Source organism: Asparagus officinalis, chromosome 1, assembly GCF_001876935.1.
Source record: "Asparagus officinalis chromosome 1, Aspof.V1, whole genome shotgun sequence".
Lineage (NCBI taxonomy): Eukaryota > Viridiplantae > Streptophyta > Magnoliopsida > Asparagales > Asparagaceae > Asparagus > Asparagus officinalis.
In genome coordinates, this window is record NC_033794.1 from 53782044 (window position 1) to 53803627 (window position 21584).

Below are 21584 nucleotides of genomic sequence, written 5' to 3' on the forward strand. Positions count from 1 at the left end.
ATTCTCTGTGTTTAAATAAAATGGATAACTGTTAAATCGCCACCTGTCAAAAGGATAACTGTTAAATCGCCACCTGTCAAATGAACATGATACACCGGATTAATGTGTATACCATTAAATTCCTATATCCTCACGGTCAACCGCACAGTTCATCACAACTAGAAATTAAACTGCATTAATTACTAATCCTATTAATTGCTATTCGGTAACAAAGTTTATAATCTCCAACATCCAACTACAAACTTAAAGACCTCATTAGATTCCTTTAAAAAGAAAGACCTCATTATTGCCCACTTATAGCCAGCCAACTAGAGACCAGCAAGCATAACTGAGCTCTCAACAACCAAACTTCCCATCCATTTAAAATTTTATTTATAACCGGCGCTCAAACTTATCCTCGTTATAGAAAAAGAAAACACTTAGTTTGAAGGAAGAAGAGGAGAGGAGATGGCTGAATCAGTTGAGCCGGTGAGCCCAACAGGCCAGTATTTTAACAGCTCGGTGATGTCGGTGGATGTCGGTGGCCATATTGTGTGCGTTTGAGACGGATGTGATGATCGACGATTCACCGACAATGTCGACGCTTGAGAACTTGTTCTTGCCTATCAACCCTCGCTTCTCGTCCATCATGGTAATTAAGCAACTAGCTATAAGTCTCATGCTAATTCTTATCAATTTTATTTTTAGTAAAATCCATGCTTAGCGTGTACTGATCACTGTTTCAATATTACCTGTAGCCCAGCACAACTAGATCAAGATGTATGTAACTCACACTAGTACATCATATCTACTACTCTCTTGTCTCTGACTCTTAATGTTCATATAGGCTAATCAGGGGTTAGTCCACTAACTTCTTGTAGGTTTTTTTTTTTTTTTTTTTTTTTTTACAGTTTAACTCATTCGGAGCCCCGCCAGCGGCCCTGGTTCGATTCCCCTTGTTCCCTTCACATCTACAAGGAGCTACCCTTAACACCAGGGGCTCATCCCCACGGGCAGAGCGCGGGCGAGCAGCGTGGGGACCACTGAGACGCGAACTGGTGAGCATACAACGGACTGAGCTGGATTTGGTGACCAATAAAACCCCGGGTTTCCGTCCCCACCCTTAAACCAAGGGAAACCAGGTGAATGCGGCTACGAGGATTCGAACTCCTGACCAACAACGGGCAATAGCCTGGAACCATGAGTCCCACCCGCGGGTGGTCTTGTAGGTTTCTTTTCTCTGTTCATATAGGCTAATAAAGGGGTTGAATCTTGTTTGGGAAAAAAGTACAGAATTGATCTATATTTTCCGTTTAAATTTTCTGTTTTTGTTCTACCACCTACCTGCTCCACAACTAAATTGATTTAGGGCCGCAAAGTACTCATGAAAAGTGCTATGGAAGAATTAGATTCCATTAATACTTTTTTTCTTTTGCTTGATTGAAATAAAAGAAACAAGAAAAAGTACACGTGGGACCCATGTTTAGAGATGTAAATAAGTGCATTGGGGCGAATGGAAATGGGCTGAAAACATGAAAATGTGGTTGTCCATCGTGATTATTTGGTTTCTTTCTTGAAAACCATTTTTTCATGGTTTTCAACAAAGTACCCAAACATGCCCTTAGTGAAAAACCAAACAAGAGAGGAAATGAATGACTTCACTAGTAAATAGACTTCCCTAAATTAAACCTTTTAGGGCTTGTTTGGAGTGAGGGGAATGAGGGTGAAGGGAAGTTAGGGGAACCATTCACCTCCATTCACCTTGTTTGGGAACACATAAGAGGTGAAGTTAATTCACCCTAGTTCTCCTTGGTTCACCCCCTAATAGTATAAAAATTGTTACTCCCCAATTTGGGGTGTAAACAAGGGGAAGGGAACTCCCTTCCTTTCCCTTCCCTTCCCTTCACTCAGTTTTCCTTAACTTCCCTTCACCCCCTACAAATCCAAACAGGCCCTTAAGGTGTACTTGGCAACTTAACACTACTCTGGTTAAGGTCTTAACCAGGTTAGAATTGAACCAAGTTAGGTGTGGTCCAAAGATAACCTAGATAAGTGTTTTTTTTAACTAAAAGGAACTAGTTCTAGCTAGCTTGTACAAATTTTTGCTAAAATACATTTTAGACTTTTATCATCCAAGTTAGTGGAGCACGTTTTAGACTTTTATCCAACTTAGCGAATGAGTTGCTAATACAAGCTATTAGCATTGGCTATCTTAATTTAGCTAGGCATGGAGGCACAATGATTCTTAACTCTATGCATGTGGTAAGGTCTACGTACCAACCAACACTAGCTGCCTTCATATTTAAGGCTACGTAATGAGTATACTGTGTACAGTAGTTGGTTGGTAGCCTTGAATGAACTCAGATTTCATGTCACTATATTAAAATTGGGCTCTTTGGCCCAGCTCACAGTGCTAGTATACTGTTGGTGAATTTGGTATGTTTATGTTCTTAATCATAAGGCCATCAAATTTGACTGTATATATAATCACTGTTCATAATTTCAGATCACTATCTACTTTTTCAATCATAACCAGTAGATTGTAAACTTTTAATCCTCGGTTCTTATTATAACTTTAGAATTTCCTCACAACAAAATCTTTTTACACTTTATATCATAGAAGCTCAGGATCAAATCCCAACGAACACATATTTAGGGTAAATATAAGAATAGTTCTTTAAATTTTTTATAACTAAATATTGTCGGGTGCTGATTTTAAACTCTAAGTCAAATCAGGATTTGAAGACTAGGCCTAGTTTTACTATTTTCTTGGAGTCCAAATTTACTTGATGTGTAGGTTAGAGGTGTCTATAAATAAGGTACCATATTCTAGGATTTTTCGTAAGAAGGGCAGAGGGTGGTTGTGGGTGGGGAGGAGACAATATTCTTAAAATTATGGTTTAATAGTGGGTGTAACTAGGGTAATGTGAGAGAGAGGGTTTCACATTCTTTATCTATTTAAAATACTGTAATTTGGTGGTGGTGGTGGATTGTTTTCGATCCTATGATTTTTTCCTATTAAAGATTTTCCACGTTAAATGTTGTGCTTGATTCTATTTACTGCGTTTGGTGATTTACAGAGTTTTTATGAAATCTAAAAATCCCAACAAATAATTTAAATTTCTAAAACGCCTATCATTCACATACAACTTACTGCAAATTAGTCCTTATGCTAGATTTTACAACAGACATACAAGATATGGGACATATTTTCTCAAGAAGCTATACTTAAGAGATTATTTGAGTGAAAAGAGGGCCTTAACCCATAGAATGTGAAAAATATTTACATGCATGTTAGTAGTTTGATACCGAGAGGTACACAAGAAGAACACGAAGTCAAGATTTTCTGCAAAAATGTATGAGTAAGACTTCTATAAGTTCGAATAAATTTCAGATGATTTATGCGCTTTTTTCGTTATTCCCAAATGAACTAGAAGTTTGTCATCATTACACAATTAATTCCTCTCTTTTTTTCTTCTTCTTCTTTCCACTCTTGATTTTGTTGTTATTGTTGTTGTTGTTGTTTGTTTGTTGTTGTTCATGATCGCTATTTTCCCTCACATTGATTTACTTCTGCAGGTAAGGGATGGGAATGGAACTTCACAATGGAAAAGAGTCAAAGTAAACCTCGAAGATCACGTCTACATCCCAACATTTCCTCCCGGTCTAGACTCCTATGAGGAGCATATCTCCGACTACCTCTCAAACATCGCACTCGAACAACTACCCCAAAACAAACCTCTATGGAACATGCACCTAATCAAATACCCAACAAAAACATCCAAAGGCACATTAGTCTTCAAGCTACACCACGCTCTAGGTGACGGATTCTCTCTAATGGCTGCCTTGTTCTCTTGCATCAAGAGAGCCGATGACCCTTCATTGCCTCTTACATTTCCTTCGACGAAAATTACACAAAAGATGACAAAGAGCGTTGGAGCTATGAGTTATTTTGGGAAAGTATCAGGTGCATTTTCAGCTTGTGGAAACACGGTCAAGGATTTTGGGTGGAGTTTGATGAAGAGTAATTTTTTGGAGGATGATAAGACTCCGGTGAGATCAGGGACAGTTGGGGTTGAGTACCTGCCTATTAGTATTGTTTCCGTTCAGTTTCCGCTCGATGATGTAAGGGAGATCAAGATGAAGATTGGAGGGGTAAGCTTAATTATTATGCTACATTAGAGGGGTAAGCTTTATATCATACAATCTTTTGCACGGACAAACTCTGTCAAACCCTCTCTCTCTCTCTCTCTCTCTCTCTCTCTCATAATACTCTTTAATCTAGTTACAACCTCTGTTAAACCTTAATTACAAGAATATTATCTCTCTCACTCTCTCAACCTCTAAACCCTAAAATAGGGTGTCTTAATTAAAGACATCCTTGACCTGTCCACCAAGTTAACTTGGCCTCTAAGAAAACTATTAGGACTAGGCCTAGCTTTCAAACACGCATCCGACTTTGAGTTTGAGTCGGTACCCAACATATCCTCCCGTGACAAAAAATCTCCAAGTGTCTCAATGGCTTCAGAAAAGCTCACTATATTCTTCTTGTTCTTCACCTCCCTTGTGAACAGATGACCCATCTAAATAGCAAATATAGTTGCTATTCTTTCTCTCTCGCAAAATCAAATCACCGTTTTTATACACTTTACACCACTTTCCTTCATCCACATACTTGTACCCACGTGATGCCATCTTACCCAACAAAATTAAATTAGCATCACATGATGGCACATATCTCACATGATGAAGAATTCCGTCCTTTTCAGTGTGAAGCTTGAGGCGAACACTCTCATGCCTCCAACCTTCATCTTCTGGTTGTTTCTAACGATCACATCATCAAATTCTTCATTTGTCTTTAATGTGTCAAAATAATTTTTATTGTTACAAACGCGTATAGAGGCTACAGAATCTAACACCCATCTATTACTTGCATTAGTACATGTACTCTGCATCAACAGTATCACATCTTCATCACACATAACTATCAAGGAGTCCACCTTCTTTCCATTTTCTTGTAGCTTCATATGTCTAATACTCTTCAAATCATCTCGTATCTAAGAATATCTAAACTAAATGTGATAATTCTCTCCGTAATAATAGAACTCTCTTTCGCTGTCGTCTCGGGACTGAGTTTTTGATAATCCTCGAAAACTGTCACATCTCCCCTTACTCCTTCCTCGATTACAACCTTTAAAAGCCAGTGCACTCTCACCATTATTAGATGTGCTCTCCTTTCCCATAATTCTTTCATTCTCATGTATGAGTGTTGTCACATTATCGAACTTCAATGTCTTCTTCCTTACAAATATTGTCTGAACTAACGGCTTGTACGACTTCGGCAAAGAAGACAGTAGGAGTTATGCCTACTCTTCTTTTTTAATCTCCTCATTAATATTCATAAGTTGACAAACTAGCTGATTAAATGCATTGATGTACTCTTGAATTATAGTACCTTCTTCCATCTTCAAAGAATAAAGTTCCATCCTCAAACACAATCGTTTGGTCATTAAGTTCGACATGTAAATCACCTCGAGCCTTTTCCATAGCCTCCTTGGTATGGTCTCCTGCATAACATTATACTTGATCTCGAAGATGAGTGCCAAACGAATTGTGCTAACCGCCTACTTTTGTATATATGGAACTTTATTCAATATCCTTCAACCCTTCAGATTTCTTCTTCTTCAAAGCTTGATCAACACCGTGCTGCATAAGAATATCTTAAACCGTACACTGATATACTGTAAAATTTATCTTGCCACTGAATGGCGGAATATCGAACTTCGGAACCGAAGAAGTCATCATCCTCTAACCACAACCAAAATTCAAATCAATCACTATAAAGATTGAATTTGATAAAACTAACATAAAAAATAAACTCAGCACGTCGAAAAACCTTAGGAATGATTCTTGGATCATACAAATTAACCTCCAAACCCTCAATCAAAAGACAAATCAATCTGTACCGTCGGATTTGATTTAATAGCTTGTAACCAAACCCTCACCCATGTGAACAGTGCTTCAACACTATTATATTCCTGCCGCTATAGTATTTTTAGTACTGCAATACTTTTTCCCCCCAATATCGATCACCACGCTTTGACTACTGATGCCTTCACCAATTGCACACCGCTCAAACCTCCACAGACTGTCGAATCTCTCTCTAATACCACTTATTAGGATTTTTAGATCTCACACGAGATTTAACATGGAAACCCTCAATAGGAAAAAACCACGGGGTCGAAAACAATCCACTATCACCTCCAAATTACAATCTTTTACACAGATAAATACTATCAAACCCTCTCTCTCTCTCTCTCACAATACCCTTGAACCTTGTTACACCCTCTGTTAAATCTTGATTACAAGAATATTATCTCTCTCTCCTTCTCTCAACCTCTAAACCCTAGAATAAGGTGTCTTATTTAAAGGCACCCCTAACTTGTCCACCAAGTTAACTTGGCCTCTAAGAAAATTACTAGGACTAATGCTAGCCTTCAAACCCGCATCCGACTTGGAGTTTGAGTCGGTACCCAACAGGCTTGACAATTATAATTTTATATTCTAAATTTTTATACAGAGGAAATGACATCACATAGTGTATAATTTTAGCTTGATACACTATCAAGCTTTGTGCATGTAGATGACTCTAATCGAAAATCTACCAAATTGAAAGATTGTGTATGTTTGTATGTTCATATAATCAATTGTCATTCAGTCCGGAGCATTTAATAGTTTGATACTAGTAATTTTCATATTATTTCAAATAAGTATTTGTTCATCTATTCATCATAGACCTCAACTCCAGGTTTGAGCACAGAAAACTCTCAAGTTTAATCTAGTTCATAACAAATTACCAAACACAAAAAGGTGTTGTGCACTGTGCAGAAGCCAAACAACTAAACATGCTTTGAGAAACCAAATACCAAACGTTAAGATAAAGGCCAAATCAACCAAATCAATGCCACAAACACAAACAAACCAATTTTAACGTGGTTCGGCAAGTTGCCTACGTCCACGGGGCAAGAATGAGATGGAGTTTTCACTAATAGAGAAGAAGAGTACAAATTGAGATTAGAAATCACTCGAAGGAACAAACTAATCTCACCAACAAAGCTCTTAAAAATCTCCAAATAAACCCTAATCAAATAGCTCAGAAAATACATCTTTTCTGTGCTCCAAATATCCCTAATTCAAGCATTCCAAACCCTAAAAATCGTGTTCCTATTTATACCAAAACAGAAACCTAAATAGAATCCAAATAGGAACTCTAACTGTGTAGAAAACCCACTATAAGTCGACTTAACAGGGTGTATAAATCGACTTGGTAGAGAGAAAACAACAACTGGAGAACAGATCGTAAGTTGACTTACCATCGACTTACCACAAGTCGACTTAACAGGCTTCACAAGTCGACTTAACAGAGCCAAAACCAATAATTTCAGAACAGAACGTAGGTCGACATACAATCGACTTACCATAAGTCAACTTATGCCTGTGCATGAGTCGACTTATGATACAGAATCTGCACAATCTGGACCAAATCTCTGATTTCTCCATAAATCTCTACCTCGATAAAGTTTTCCCAAAACTGAGCCGACACCAACCAAACCAAATGCCTCACTTGTTGTGTCTAGTATGAAGTGAAACGATTCATGACAACAAACTCAATCTACAACAAGTCGAGACCCAAATGAGAATGCGAACACTCTCAAAACATCGGTATCTACTCACCAAATTGACTGCTTCATAAAGACTGTCTACGTATCCTCTTGCCCTAGGAATCAAGCATTCACATAGTTCACCCAAATGGCCTCTAAAGACCCTCAAACAAATAGAAAAGTCTGTAACTCGTCACCAAAATCACCAACGGATCAACAACTGATAGCGTTCCTAATGGCCCCAAACTGAAACGTATCAAACACCTCCATCTGAGGTGAACCAATGGCCGTATCCAAATTATGTCCATCAGCTACAACCGAATCCAAAACCAATCCATCATCTGTATCAAAATCCAAATGATTCCTAACCTGTGTCACCTCAGCTGGAATCCCAAACGATATAGTATGATCTGGAGTATGTGGAGCAATCTCTACCCAATGTGAAGTAGCATCACCCTCCACCTGCTATGATATCCAAATGACCTGATCAACACTCTCCACTTGCCAAGAGTCAAAAGTTACATACCTGCTCAGAACAAAATCAAAAGCTCCCAATCGATAATCAAACAAGCCTATGAATCCCAAACACGCAATCGGATCAAATCTTACATCCACGATGTGACCAAATACTAGGTAACTAAATATTCGACGCTACCCAAAATATGAAGCAACTCGACCAGATCCAATAACTCCAAATACAGCAGTCGGTAACCTATGACTAAGATGACCCAAATATGTCGAAGCTCCAAAACCAAAACCAATGCTCGACAACCAACACCGACCCCCCTTCAGTAAGGAACGACGTATCAAAAACGTCATCTCATCTCGTCGTCCCAATATCTCCATATCAATAAAGTATCTCAAACAGCCATGAGCTCGGTACAAATACAAGAAAGATCCCCTACAAAAGCTAGAATGATGGGTTACCTTTCTGTCAATACACTTTTTTCAATTGTTATTGACTTCTAGGACTTTACACCAATGGGAACTGGTCTCGATCCAATAATACCTAGAACAATCACCAACTGCGAAAACCAAATGTCGATTACCTCCCAATGATGCCTCCTTGGAAGGCCCCCTAACACCTGACTGAACACCTTCTAAAGGACCCCTCGATCGATGGATAGAAGTGTCAAACTCCACCGTGGTCTTTCTCATACCAACGTGCTCAAAGGAGTTCAAACTGCAGGTCAAAGCACTCCTCAACAAACAATGCACGACATAACCAATCAAATAACCCAGCCTCAACAAATGCCACAGTCTAGCTAAATCCAAAGAAGTCGTCATCTCTCTATCAAACACCGTGCTCCTAATCAAATAATATAAATTATTCCTCCTGACGCCCTTCATCACAATCATGGACCCAATTGTGACCTTTAAACATGCACCTACCAAGGTTACCATATAGCCTACTACTTCCAAAGCTCCAAGTGAAATGATGTTCTTCTTCAACTGAGGAACAAACCTCACTCCAACCAACTCCCGTATCACTCTGTCACTCATCCTAATCCGAACGGTACCAATACCACAAATAGGACATTCATGATCATTACCCATTAGTATAAAATCCCCTCTTTTCAACTCCTGAAAGCTGGAGAACCAATCACTCGTAGGGCAAATATGGTATGTAACACCCGAATCTAATATCCACTCTGTAGAGTTAGCAACACAAACTGACGACAGTGCAGATAACAAGTAACCCAAAGAATCTAAATCTGAATTGTTGCCACTAGACTTGACAGCATTCACCTCTGAAGCTTGAATAGCTTTTCCCTTATTCTTCCCGGCTCGATCAACTAGCTTTGGACATTCGGCTTTTCAATGTCCATCTTTTTTATAAAAAGCACACTGATTCCTATGAATTCTAAGATGTGCCCTCTAAACTATGACCTTCTACCACGGTTCGAACTCTTTGCTCTTGCGATCAATGTCCCCCGCTACCGGCTCAACTGAAGTCTCCTTATCCTTCTTTCGAAGCTGATAATTCACAAGTGCAGAGGTGACCTCACTATACGAAAGAGATGTCTTTCCATTAATAAGAGTAAGAACGAAGGTCTCATATTTCTCATCAGATAAGGAACTCAACAATAACAACGCCTTGTACTCATCTTCAATCATCACATCTACATTCGCCAAATCCACAAGAAACTTCGTGTAGTGGTTCATGTGATCACCAATGGAGGTCCCCTTCTTCAATTGGAAGCGATAAAGCCTCCTCTTTAAATACAAGTGGTTCTCTACACTCTTGGTCAAATACTTGCCCTCTAGGATTTCCCAAATCTTCTTAGCCGAAGTCTCATTGATCATATCATATTTTAAATCTTGTGTCAAATAAGATCTAATCACACCACACGCCGTTCGATTCATATTTTTCTAAACCTTCTCATCAATGTCGTCCGGTTTCCCATCGAACTCCAACGTATATTCCAAAATTTGCGCGTTGAGCGCATCCAAGACTTCGCATCGCCAAATTCCAAAATTGTTTGTTCAATTAAATTTCTCCACATCAATCTTCATCGAGTGGATATTCAAACTTTGGATGGTCTTCACGCCGGAAGTACCCTCCACAACTCCTTCTTTCTTGGTTATCTTTCTCAATGCACCAAAACAAATACGGAACAAATGAAGAATAGATCCAAACTAGAAAAGATAGAGTCTTTACTAAAAAGATCCCACCTTTATCACCAAACGAAGCCTTAGCCGAACTTCCAAAATGATCTACTCCTCCAAATAGCCCAAGCGTAGCCTGAGCTCTGATACCAATTGTTGTGCGCTGTGCGGAAGCTAAACAACCAAACGTGCTTTGAGAAACCAAATACCAAACATCGAGATAAAGGCCAAATCAACCAAATGAATACCACAAATACAAACAAACAAATTTTAATGTGGTTCGGCAAGTTGCCTTCGTCCACGAGGCAAGAAGGGGTTGGGGTTTTCACTAATAGAGAAGAAGAGTACAAATAGAGATTAGAAATCACTCGAAAGAACAAACTAAACTCACCAACAAAGCTCTTAATCTCTCCAAATAAACTCTAATCAAATAGCTCAGAAAATACATCTTTCGTGTGCTCCAAATATCCCCAATTCAAGTCTTCCAACGCTAAAAATCGTGTTCCTATTTATAAAAAAAAAACCTAAATAGAATCCAAATAGGAACTCTAATTGTGCATAAAATCCGCTATAAGTCGACTTAACAGGGTGTATAAGTCGACTTGGCAGAGAGAAAAACAGTAACTGGAGAACAGATCGTAAGTCGACTTACCATCGACTTACCACAAGTCGACTTAACAAGCTTCACAAGTCGACTTGACAGAGCCAAAAACAACAATTCCAGAACAGAACGTAAGTCGACTTACCATTGACTTACCATAAATCGACTCATGTCTGTGAATGAGTCGACTTATGACATAGAATCTGCACAATCTGGACCAAATCTCTGATTTCTCCACAAAAGGTTCATATATGTTATAATAATCAATCTTAATTGGGCCTCAATGCTGTTAATTTTTCACGTTATTAAGTATTCATTTAACTTCTCATGCTACCGAGTTAATTTTTTCAGGTTTATGTCAGCTTGATAAAATGTTGCAAACTAACCACTCTCTCACAAAACCTTCATTTTTCTTTAACAGACAGTAAATGATGTGATCAGTGGCATAATTTTCCACGGCGTACAACTCTACTTGCAATCTGCAGCTAAAGACACAACAGAATCTGCAAAAGTTACAGCATTAGTCTTGCTCAACACGAGGATCATTGGAAGTTATCAACCTCTTCACGAGATGACGAAAACTGGTGCAAAGTCCCCTTGGGGAAATCAATTTGGATTCCTTCATGTAGGAATTCCTAATTGTAGAGATGCAGAGAAAGTTAACCCTTTAGAATTTGTGCAGAAAGCGAGGGAGATCATTAAGCAGAAGAGGAGCTCTCTTGCAGTCTATTTCACTGGCAGATTGCTGGAAATGCTAAGGAGACTAATAGGTCCAGAGGTAAGAATCATTTTAATAGACGGTACATTTTCTTATGATATGCATTCTGTGACATTCGATTGATCTTATGCTAGGACTAAATATCAGAACATGCTGAAATTTGATTTATCTTATGAATCACTAGATTTTGATGAATTAGATAGGTTAAAAAACTGAAACTTCATACTTGTTTTCTTATCTTTTCTCTTGACAGGGAACTGCAAAGTACATACATTCAACACTAAGAAACACAAGTATGACAATTTCAAACTTGACCGGACCAATGGAGCAAATGATCATCGCTAACAATCCAATTAGTAGCTTCTATTTCATGGTTGTTGGCGTTCCACAGGTAAAAAGGACGGAGAGACATGAAGATGAAAATAATTTCAGTTTATTATTATTATTCTTTTCCTAATCTTGAATTTATTATAGTTTGTCTAATGATATTTTTTTTGTTTGTTATCGATCAGAGCCTTACTATAACAGTTGTTAGCTACATGGGGAAGCTGAGGGTGGCAATGGGAGTGGAGAAAGGATTCATAAATCCCAATCTTTTGGTCTCATGTATGGAGAAGTCGTTTGAAAGGATTTTTGAAGCAGCTCTTGGCATGAAGCCATGAAAGTTTCGGATCATTTCTCAGTTATTTCTCATAAATTGTTTTAATAACCTTTATATTGTTTATTCGTATGTGGTTTCTTTCTAAATATGAAGTATGTGTTAAGGTCTTTGGAAAAATACTTACAAATTTTTTCGCATAGGCTAACAGATTTGTCGTATGGATTGTGTGTTGGATATAGCTAATGATGACTGCATTTGCAAATCTAATTTGATTTTTCTAATGACATTGTCCAAATTAATTGTCATATATATACAATTCCATCATCAATCTTATGAACAGTATTCATGTTAGAGATTCACTACGCTAATCAAGCTAACCACATAATTCGCAATATGTGTCTAATGAAAGATTAAAAAAAACACAAATGAATAAAAAAGAGAAAATCAAACCAGCGCTGAGATTTTGTGAAGTTCAAATCCCAAACTAGTGGTGTATTTTCAGCAGAGCAGAACCAGCAATAATTAACCCACTATATTTTGTCACGATAATTCATGGGCTACGCTATAGGGGGAAGAGTAGTCTACAATTTAGAAGTTTAAACGTAATTTGTAAAGGATAGCCCAGTGCTTCCTACGCTCTGGGGAGGTTTTTAGATATAAAATATCTAAAATGTAAAGATCCAAAATTTGTAAGTGTATATGTTAAAAATATCTAAAATTTAAAAGTAATTATTAAAGAATAAAAAGGTGCGGTCTTCAGGCTTATGTTAAAGGCAATTCTCTAACATGTGCGGCGCTATTAAATTAATGGCAAAGACGAGGAAATTCAATGGGAAGAAGGTGGTGATTATAGGATCCGGGGCTTATTCAACCCCTCATGATGTTGTTTTCGTGAAAACCCCTTGACCCCTCATGGTCCTAGTTCATCCATATCCGGCGAAGTATAATTTGAGTTACAAAGGTCCTCAATATGGAGCTCCATTCAATTCAAGTATGGCACAATGACCTGTTTCTACTAGGGGTTCTACCCATTCATGGGTTGATGTAGCTGAGGAAGATGATGGTGAATTGGAAGCCATCTTCATCAATGGTGAAGGAATTGCTCATGAATCTTGTCCAAATGAATTTCCTCGTAAGGCTCTGATGTATGACGCATAACAAGCAAATTAATGGAGGAATGAGACCTTCACAAGCCTAATGCAGATGCGGATGAATAGTTTACTTACTCGCTAAGAAAAAATCATGTCTCCAAATACATACGGTAGAAACTAACATATTGTATATGAAAATCATCTATCTTGACAAGATGAAGCCATCTAAATTGACAGTTTCTTGAAATCATAACAGTATCACCCGTTTTTGGTGAAATCAAAAATAGTCAACATTTAGTTTAGTTTTAGTAATAATGTTAGGAAATGAATTTTCAATTTTAATTTATGTTGGACTAATTTGTTTCCTATAATACTCTATTATAGGGAGTCTTTTTAGGACATGATTTAATACATTCTATTTCTTTGTAATTCTAGTCTTTTTAGTACATGATTTAGTAATAATGTTAGGAAATGAATTTTCAATTTTAATTTATGTTGGACTAATTTGTTTCCTATAATACTCTATTATAGGGAGTCTTTTTAGGACATGATTTAATACATTCTATTTCTTTGTAATTCTAGTCTTTTTAGTACATGATTTAGTAATAATGTTAGGAAATGAATTTTCAATTTTAATTTATGTTGGACTAATTTGTTTCCTATAATACTCTATTATAGGGAGTCTTTTTAGGACATGATTTAATACCTTCTATTTCTTTGTAATTCTAGTATTATTAGAAGCTAGTTTATTTTTCTATTTAAGAAGATACATGTAAACCCAAAAGTATTAGATAACTTTTGATCAATAAAATTCCTCTTTATTTTATTTTCTTCATGGATTCAAAGATAGTTCTTTGTTGATACAAAGAGCACCTCTTGGTGGATTCCGAGTGATACAGGTGTATCTTCTTCTCTGCTTCGGGAACTTAGTGATCCTCATAGGAGCTTGAGAATAGATGATTCTCATGGTAGCTTGAGAATAGAAGCGTGGGCAGAGACGCGGATGGCGGCGAAAATGGTCAAAATCAGGAAAACGGTGAAAATCAAGAAGCTGGCGATAAGGTTCTGGCCGGTTGACCGAACAACCAATACTAGTCGACCGAAGTAGCACATTTGGTTGACCTAATGATCAACATCAGTCGACCAAAAATGTGCACCTATAGACTCGATAAATAAGCTTTCTGGTCGGTCGACCAATAGGGGCATACCGATCGACCGTCGGGGTTTCCTAGGCCTAATTGGACTCTTGTTTTGACGCGAATCCAAGTTGTGTTTGGCTTGGGTATTTACAATTTTATCATCCACATTGTTTAACATATAAATAAGGATTTTTTAGGATTTTTAAACATGAGAAAAAAAGTTTAGTGAGGATAGAGAAGTTGTTCTTTATTCTAGAGAGATTGTGAGAGAGATTTTATAATTTTTTATTCTTCTTAATCTAGAGAAGATATTTTCCTTCGCTAAATTAAACTATTCTTGTGTTTGCTGTTTTCTTCTCAAAACCCAGCTTTGATAATTCTGTGATCAAAAGTGCTTGAACGGCAGCTCGTATCAAGTTTGTATCAAAGCGATCAGATCCTGTGAAGGGGTATCTTATGTATGGTCCTTACTCGATCGCAATACAAGAAGCTAGGAGAGATTCTTATTTCTTTGGAAAAAGTCTAGAAATTAAGGAAGAAGAAGATGACAGAAAGCGATAATAAGTTCGACTCTCATGAAGCTCATCGATCTCTTCCACGAAGGTGAAAAGAAAGGTGAATCTTCGGTAGGGCCTAAGAAGAAACCTATAGAATCTAATGGAGGTAGTGAGAATTCAGATTCCAACGAGGAGGTCGAGGCCGTCAAGACTATTCTGCAACAAGGGGGTAAAAGTTCTTACCAGAATCAGAAGAATAAATTCGGAGTTCAGATTCTTGTTTATGATGGGAGTGTTAACGTTGAGAGGCTTGATGATTGGATCGAGCATATAGAGACCTATTTCACTCTTTATAGCTATTCGTCAAAGGAAAAGATTGTTTTTGCGACATTGAAGCTTTCCGGGCACGCGTTGATGTGGTGGAAATCCTACTGAAAAAAGGAGAAGAAATTAATTTCGTGGAACAGGTTCAAGGAGCTACCGAGGAAGCAGTTCTACCCGGTGTGATTCCTTAAAGAGCGTTGGTACAAGTGTGTTTGCGTCGAAAGTTAGTGTATTCATTGTGGTATTCATTACAACTTTAGTCGTTACAATAAAAATAAAAAAATAGTCTTTTTATAAGACTCTTACACAATGAAAACAAAAATTACAACTCTCATCAAAACAAACGCAGAGAGATTGTTTATCGGTCTTCTGCTTGTACGGGATCTTTGCCTGTGCTAGGGATTTTAATATCCGTGGACCGCCTTAGATCTGAATTCGGTTGATGGAAAATTAGGCAGAACTTCACCTTCACCGAGGGAGTATTTGATTGAAGCGCTGAAATCGACCAAGCGAAATCAGTAGCTCTTCTCAAGATTAAGACAAAGCCTAATCTCAAGGAACGGATCTCGCTAACCCTCACTAAAATTCATGACTCTTAGCTCTGGAGTTCGACAGTACCTCCTCGTCTTGATAATAAATCGCCCCCGCTGAAAGGAGGCCCTAAGTTTGTATTTATAGGGCTCCGGATGCGGGTATGTGGATAAAAATGATGGATTCCTTCTTATCTTTTGTTAATAACTGATTAACCATGTTTAGAGATAGGATTTAGGCAGTTAGGAACCTCTGAAATAGAGAAGATCTCGTGAAAACCCGTCGAAACTGTCAAAAACGTGTTTTTGGGTAAAACCTGTGCGAAACACCCTGCTGACCCGCGGAGGGCGCGGGTCGGCTCGGTTCGACCCACGTGGGCCGTGACCGCGCGGGCACGGGTTCGTCTTTGGTCTGACCCGCGCACCCGGGGCCGCGGATTAGCTTGTCCGACCCGGCGCGGGCGATGGTGGCCGCCGGTTCGACCGCGCGGACTTGCGCGGGGGTTTGGCGTTTTTGCTGAGTTCTTTGGTGTTTTTGGACTTTTCTGAGACTTGTATTTTCCACCGTTTTACGTGTTTAACCATCTTGTTTACTTGTACAATTTGCTAACTTACTTCATGTGATCGTTAGCTTCTTTACGGCACTTGGAATTGACCGATAAGCGCAAGTTGACTGATGAGTACAAACTGATTAACGCGTGTGTGTTGACCGACGTACGCAAATTGATTGACGCGCGTGTGTTGACCGACATGCGCGAACTGATTAACGAGCGCGTGTTGACCGACGTGCATGAACTGATTGACACGCGCGGGCCACTTGGTTCGTCGTTTCGCTTCATGTGCTTGTCGATGACAGATAATCCTCTTAGACTCGGATAACGACGTTCGTTGTCTTCTCTCCGTCTCGAGCTATGTACGGACACCTATAGGCATTTTTAGATGCCTACAGATAACCCCTCCAAAGCATTTCAGACTTATTTCTTTTATAGAAGAGTCTGGAAGCATTTGGATAAGATAAGCCTTTTCCTCAATTTCGTAGAGGGACCTATGAAATGCTTCAATTCTTGACTTCTTCAGCCTTCAGTCTATTCAGTGTTTTGTCGAATAGATGAAGTTTTTCCGGCGTTGCGTTTATCGTCTGACCGTTGTCGAAATCTTGAATTGAAGTTGGTGTGGAAGTTTCTAAACTTAGCTCGTGTCATTGAGTTGACTTTGAACTAATCATCTTCATCAAAAATTCATATCTGAATCCGTTTGAACTCCCTGAAATCATCGTTTGCCTTATTTTGGTGAGATTACTGATGCGTTGACCGGCATCAATCTTTACTGTAACGCATTGACCGATGTTAACACAGTTTATACTCGTACGTTTGCTGGAGTCTACACAGTTTAAGCTCTTAAGGTATTGGAGCGTGGTGGTCTCAAATTCTGGGCTGTAGGACCAACTATTAAAGTTGTTTCGTCTACAGATATGGACCTTATCCTGAAGTCATTGAATGCTCAAGTTACAAGACCAACTAATGAAGTTGATGCGTTAATGCCCCGTATTTATAGAATTTTTAGCAAATTCTCAGCCATCAACGGGTTTGATTAGTCTTTATCGACTACAGTTTGAGTCGGGCTAGCATGCAGATTGTTTAAATCCGTTCTACATGTAACGTTGTGCTAAAAGAGTTAACTCTTTTAGTGCTATGATATGAAATACGTAGACTTCGTATTTCTCCTGTGAAAAGACTAAACAGCAACGTGTATCAGACGCAGACTTAGGATTTTTGGTAAATCCTCAGCCTTCAACGGATTTGACATGCCTTTACCGATTACCGTTTGAATCGGGCTTGCATGCGGATGGTTTAAGTCCGTTCCGTATGTGACGTTGTGCTAAGAGAGTTAACTCTCTTAGTGCTATGATATTGAATACGTAGACTTCGTCTTTCTTACATGAATAGACTACCCGGCAACGCGTGTTAGGCGCTGACTTATCCCTACTTAGGATTCAGGATAAACTTCCCCAGACTAGATTCTGGTGCCTTCTTCAATCGGTGAAAGACTAAACCGGCAATGCGTGTTAGGCATTGATTTATCCCTACTTAGGCTTCGGGATAAAATTTCCCGTGCGTATGAAGCACGGATTTTGGCGTTATGAATAACAACCTGCCATAATATCGAATATGTGGGCTTTTGTTCTTTTTACGGTTAAGAACTAACCGGCAACGCGTGTTAGGTATTGACTTATCCCTGCTCAGAATTCGGAATAAAATTCCCCATGCATAAAAGGCATGGATTTTTGTTGCTACGATACTGAATACGTAGATTCGGTCATTAATATGGGAACGAACAATCCAGCAGTGCGGGTTAAGCACTGACTTATCCCTACTTAGGCTTCGGGATAAAATGCCCTAGACTGGATTCTGGTGTCTTCTTTAATCAGTGAAAGACTAAACCAGTAACGCGTGTTAGGCATAGGATTATCTCTGTTTAGGAGTCGAGATAAAGTTCCCCATACGTGTAAGGTGTGGATTTTGGTGTTATTAATAATGACCTGCCATAATGTCGAATATGTGGGCTTTTATCCTTTTTTTACGATCAAAGACTAACTGGCAACGCGTATTAGGCGCCGATTTATCCCTACTTAGGGTTCGGGATAAAATTTTCCGTGCGTGTAAGGCGCGGATTTTGAAGTTATAATGTTGAAATATTGTGTCTTTTCTTAGGGCAAAGACAAACCCAAAATGGGAGAGGAAGAATTTTATATTCTATCTCCCAAAACCGAAGAGGAAGAATTTTATATTCTATCTTCAGTGCAGAAGAAACTCAAAGTGGGATCACCACTTTGAGAATCTAAAGAGTAAAACTAGGAGTGGGATCTCCACTCCGAGAATTGAAAAGATTCGGATAATCCTAACTGTCGGAAGGTTTGATTACCGAAGTAAATATGAATTTCTCATTTATCGAGAGTGAATTGTGATTTTGGCCCTAACTGTAGGAAGGTTTGACCAAACGGGAGTTTGAGGTAACCCTAACTATAGGAAGGTTTGATCACTCGATTTGAGTGGACCTCTCGTTCATTGGAGGAATCGAAAGGAGATTTTGGCTTTGGCCCTAACTGTAGGAAAGTTTGATCGCTCAATGTATGGACCTCTCGTTTATTAGAGGAATCGAGAGGGGATTTTGGTTGTGGTCCTAACTGTAAGGAGGTTTGACCAGGTAAACAGTGAGAGTAGGAGTACAAATCACAGAAGGAGTGTTGACTTGTATCGATTACTCAATGGGGATTCTTGGTGTCAAGTGATAAGAACTTAACACGAAGAGGTTTGACAATTAGTCAAGGATTAAGACATTAAAATTCCGAGTACCATGTTCGGACTCTAACAATGAGGATGTTGAGTGCACAGATACATCGAAAGTTTAAATGGATTTAACCGAAAGGAATTTTGGTAGTCTCACCGTCAATTAGTCTGATCAGTGGGGGATTTTGTGGTGGAAGACTGTGAGTTGTCAACAAAAGAGTGTTCAGAAATTATAGTGGAGGTTTAGTGTTTATCACTTTATTTGTAATGATCGGGTTATCCCTAAGAAAATTACATGTAGCATTCTTCTGAGAACTTCCCGTTACATGAATCATCCACCCCCAGCTTTTTTTTTGTGGAACCGGGTCTGACTTTGTACTCCGTTATATGACCAGGTTATCCTTAAGAATATTAAGTATAAAAAATCTCCAGGAACTTCCTGTCAACGGTAGGAAACAGTTTAGACTCATATACCTATTGGAGTATCAGGGAGCAGCTTAACCTCATATACCGGTTGGAGGATTGAAAAACAGTTTATACTCGTATACTCTTCGGAGTGTCGGAAGGAGTAATTTATACTCTTATACTTGTCGGAGTATCACCGCTTTCATTGGGCTTAGTTTAGTGTTATGACGCTGGCTTCAACCAATATTTGGATGCTATTCTTGAGAGTGAAGCAAGCCTTGGTGGGATGAAGGATCCTCTTATGGTTTGCACAATACTTTGGATCCGAAATGTTATTAGCTTCCTCCTGATTTGCGATAGGTGGAAGCTTGATCTTGTTGTTTTCAATGAGAGATTTGAAAATGGCTAGAACGTCTTCATCCTTAAAAGTGTACTCTTTTTGGAGTCTCGAATCCAAAATCTTTCCTGTCTCTGGAATTATTATCGTGACATCTGATTAGCATCAACAGCAGTTGCAGGGGTTTCCCTTTACCATGAGAGACGAAGCTTGAATTTGGAGGGTTAGCTATAAGTTGGCTTCTCTCGGCTTGCTTCCTTCTAAAGAAGCGTTCAGCTCGTTCTCCGTGCACCTTCAACTCTTTCCAGATGTTGGATGGTGCTACTCCTATGACTTCTAACACGTCCAAAGAGAGGTTGTTATGACAGGTTTGGAGGATGAAGTTCTCTGTGATCAGATCTTGGTAGTTCATCGCCTTGTTCCGGAAGCGCTTGACAAATTCGTCGACCGTCTCGTCGACTTTTTGCTTCTCATCGAAGAGTGTCCTGATTGACACCTTGGCATCATCATCAAAGAAGTGAGTGAGGAACAGGTTCTCTAGGTCGTCCCAGCTGTTGATGCTTTCAGACTTGAGACGGCGGTACCAATCGAAGGCGGACCCGCGAAGGGTGCCAACAAATGACCGAACCATGAAGGCTTCATTGCCGGAGATCATACCCAAGTGGGACTTAAATTTGATCAAATGTTGAGTGAGCGAACCCTTCTCGTCGAACGGCGTAAAGTTGATCAGGTTAAACTTCGCCGGATACGGGGTCGAATCCCACTCTTTCGGGTAAGGACACGGAATCCTGGTCTTCTTTATCTCTCGATCAGACATCAGAGCGTTGACTTTTCTCTCGAGGTCCTTCATCTTTTCGATCTCGTCTGCATCATGCTTTGGACGATTTGTGAGAGGAACAACAGGGCCACCCCCAATGTTGTTATCATTGGCAGGACCACCCACAATGTTATTGTCTTCAGTGGGGCCACCTCTAGTATTCTAGTTAAGGGGAGAGTTCTCAGCATTGCGACGTTCATCCACATCTGAATCGCTACTTGTTTGGTCAGCAAGATTACGACTGCTGGATTTACCAAACTAATTGGACAGAGCCCGAATTTGTTGGTCATGCTCTTCCCTCATCCGTAGCATAGCCATTTTCATTTCAATCTTAAATGTCTCTTTCTGCTTGGTTAGAGCATCCTCGAGAATTCTGACGATTTGCTCGGTTTTGATCATGAATGCCTCATGGGATTGTCCTGGGCTGGACACCGTTTGTAAGAAGCGACTGCAAAGTTGGCATCTAATGCTTCATCATCTGAGGATAATCCCCTTTGCATTCTCTGATAATCACTTTGTCTAATGGTTCCCGATCGTAACCGGGTTAGACGATGTGATATAAGCGGGTCAGAGCTAGAAGGTCGAATCGACTTTCCCTTATCAGCCACATTAACTGTGACTGTGGATTGTTTGGGTCCGACTGCTTTTAGCTAGAGTCGAGACATCAGTTGGGCTATTCCCGAGTTAACTTTTCTTCCTGGAGAAAAGTCGGGGCTAGAATCACTTGAAACAATCGGGGACTTTCCCTTATTGACCATATTGATGGTAACTTCCGGGAGTTCATCATATCGAACAGCCGATCGTTACTTGCGGAAGCGCTTTGGTTTGGACTTAGCCGTTCCGTTAGAGATCCTCTCGAATACCGAGACCCTCTGCGGAGTGGTCTTAGGGTAGATGCACGCTGATAATACTGCCCTAATAAGTTCGGTGCACGGACAGTGAGATTTTGTTTATCGGGTATTTCTCTTTCGAGACTTGTTCGTACCC

At 39.3% G+C, this 21584-nt stretch overlaps 1 protein-coding gene across 2 annotated transcripts; it reads left to right on the plus strand.

Annotated features, from left to right (window-relative positions):
• On the plus strand, nucleotides 514-12388 carry LOC109824332 (O-acyltransferase WSD1-like). Of its 2 annotated transcripts, none has more exons than XM_020390910.1 (5): nucleotides 514-631; nucleotides 3559-4134; nucleotides 11273-11629; nucleotides 11823-11960; nucleotides 12082-12388. In XM_020390910.1, exons 1-5 carry the CDS (start codon nucleotides 515-517, stop codon nucleotides 12229-12231), a joined length of 1338 nt encoding a protein of 445 aa, XP_020246499.1. In that variant the 5' UTR covers nucleotide 514; the 3' UTR covers nucleotides 12232-12388. The 2 variants fall into 2 exon arrangements, with proteins under 2 accessions (XP_020246499.1, XP_020246505.1); XM_020390916.1 differs by lacking the exon at nucleotides 514-631 and adding an exon at nucleotides 947-1204.

Excerpts from the sequence above, each read along its gene's own strand:
- LOC109824332 (XM_020390910.1), top strand. The coding sequence starts at position 515 with ATGTCGGTGGCCATATTGTGTGCGTTTGAGACGGATGTGATGATCGAC. Across the intron at positions 632-3,558 it reads CTCGCTTCTCGTCCATCATG|GTAAGGGATGGGAATGGAAC; the intron begins GTAATTAAGCAA and ends TTACTTCTGCAG. Across the intron at positions 4,135-11,272 it reads TCAAGATGAAGATTGGAGGG|ACAGTAAATGATGTGATCAG; the intron begins GTAAGCTTAATT and ends TTTCTTTAACAG.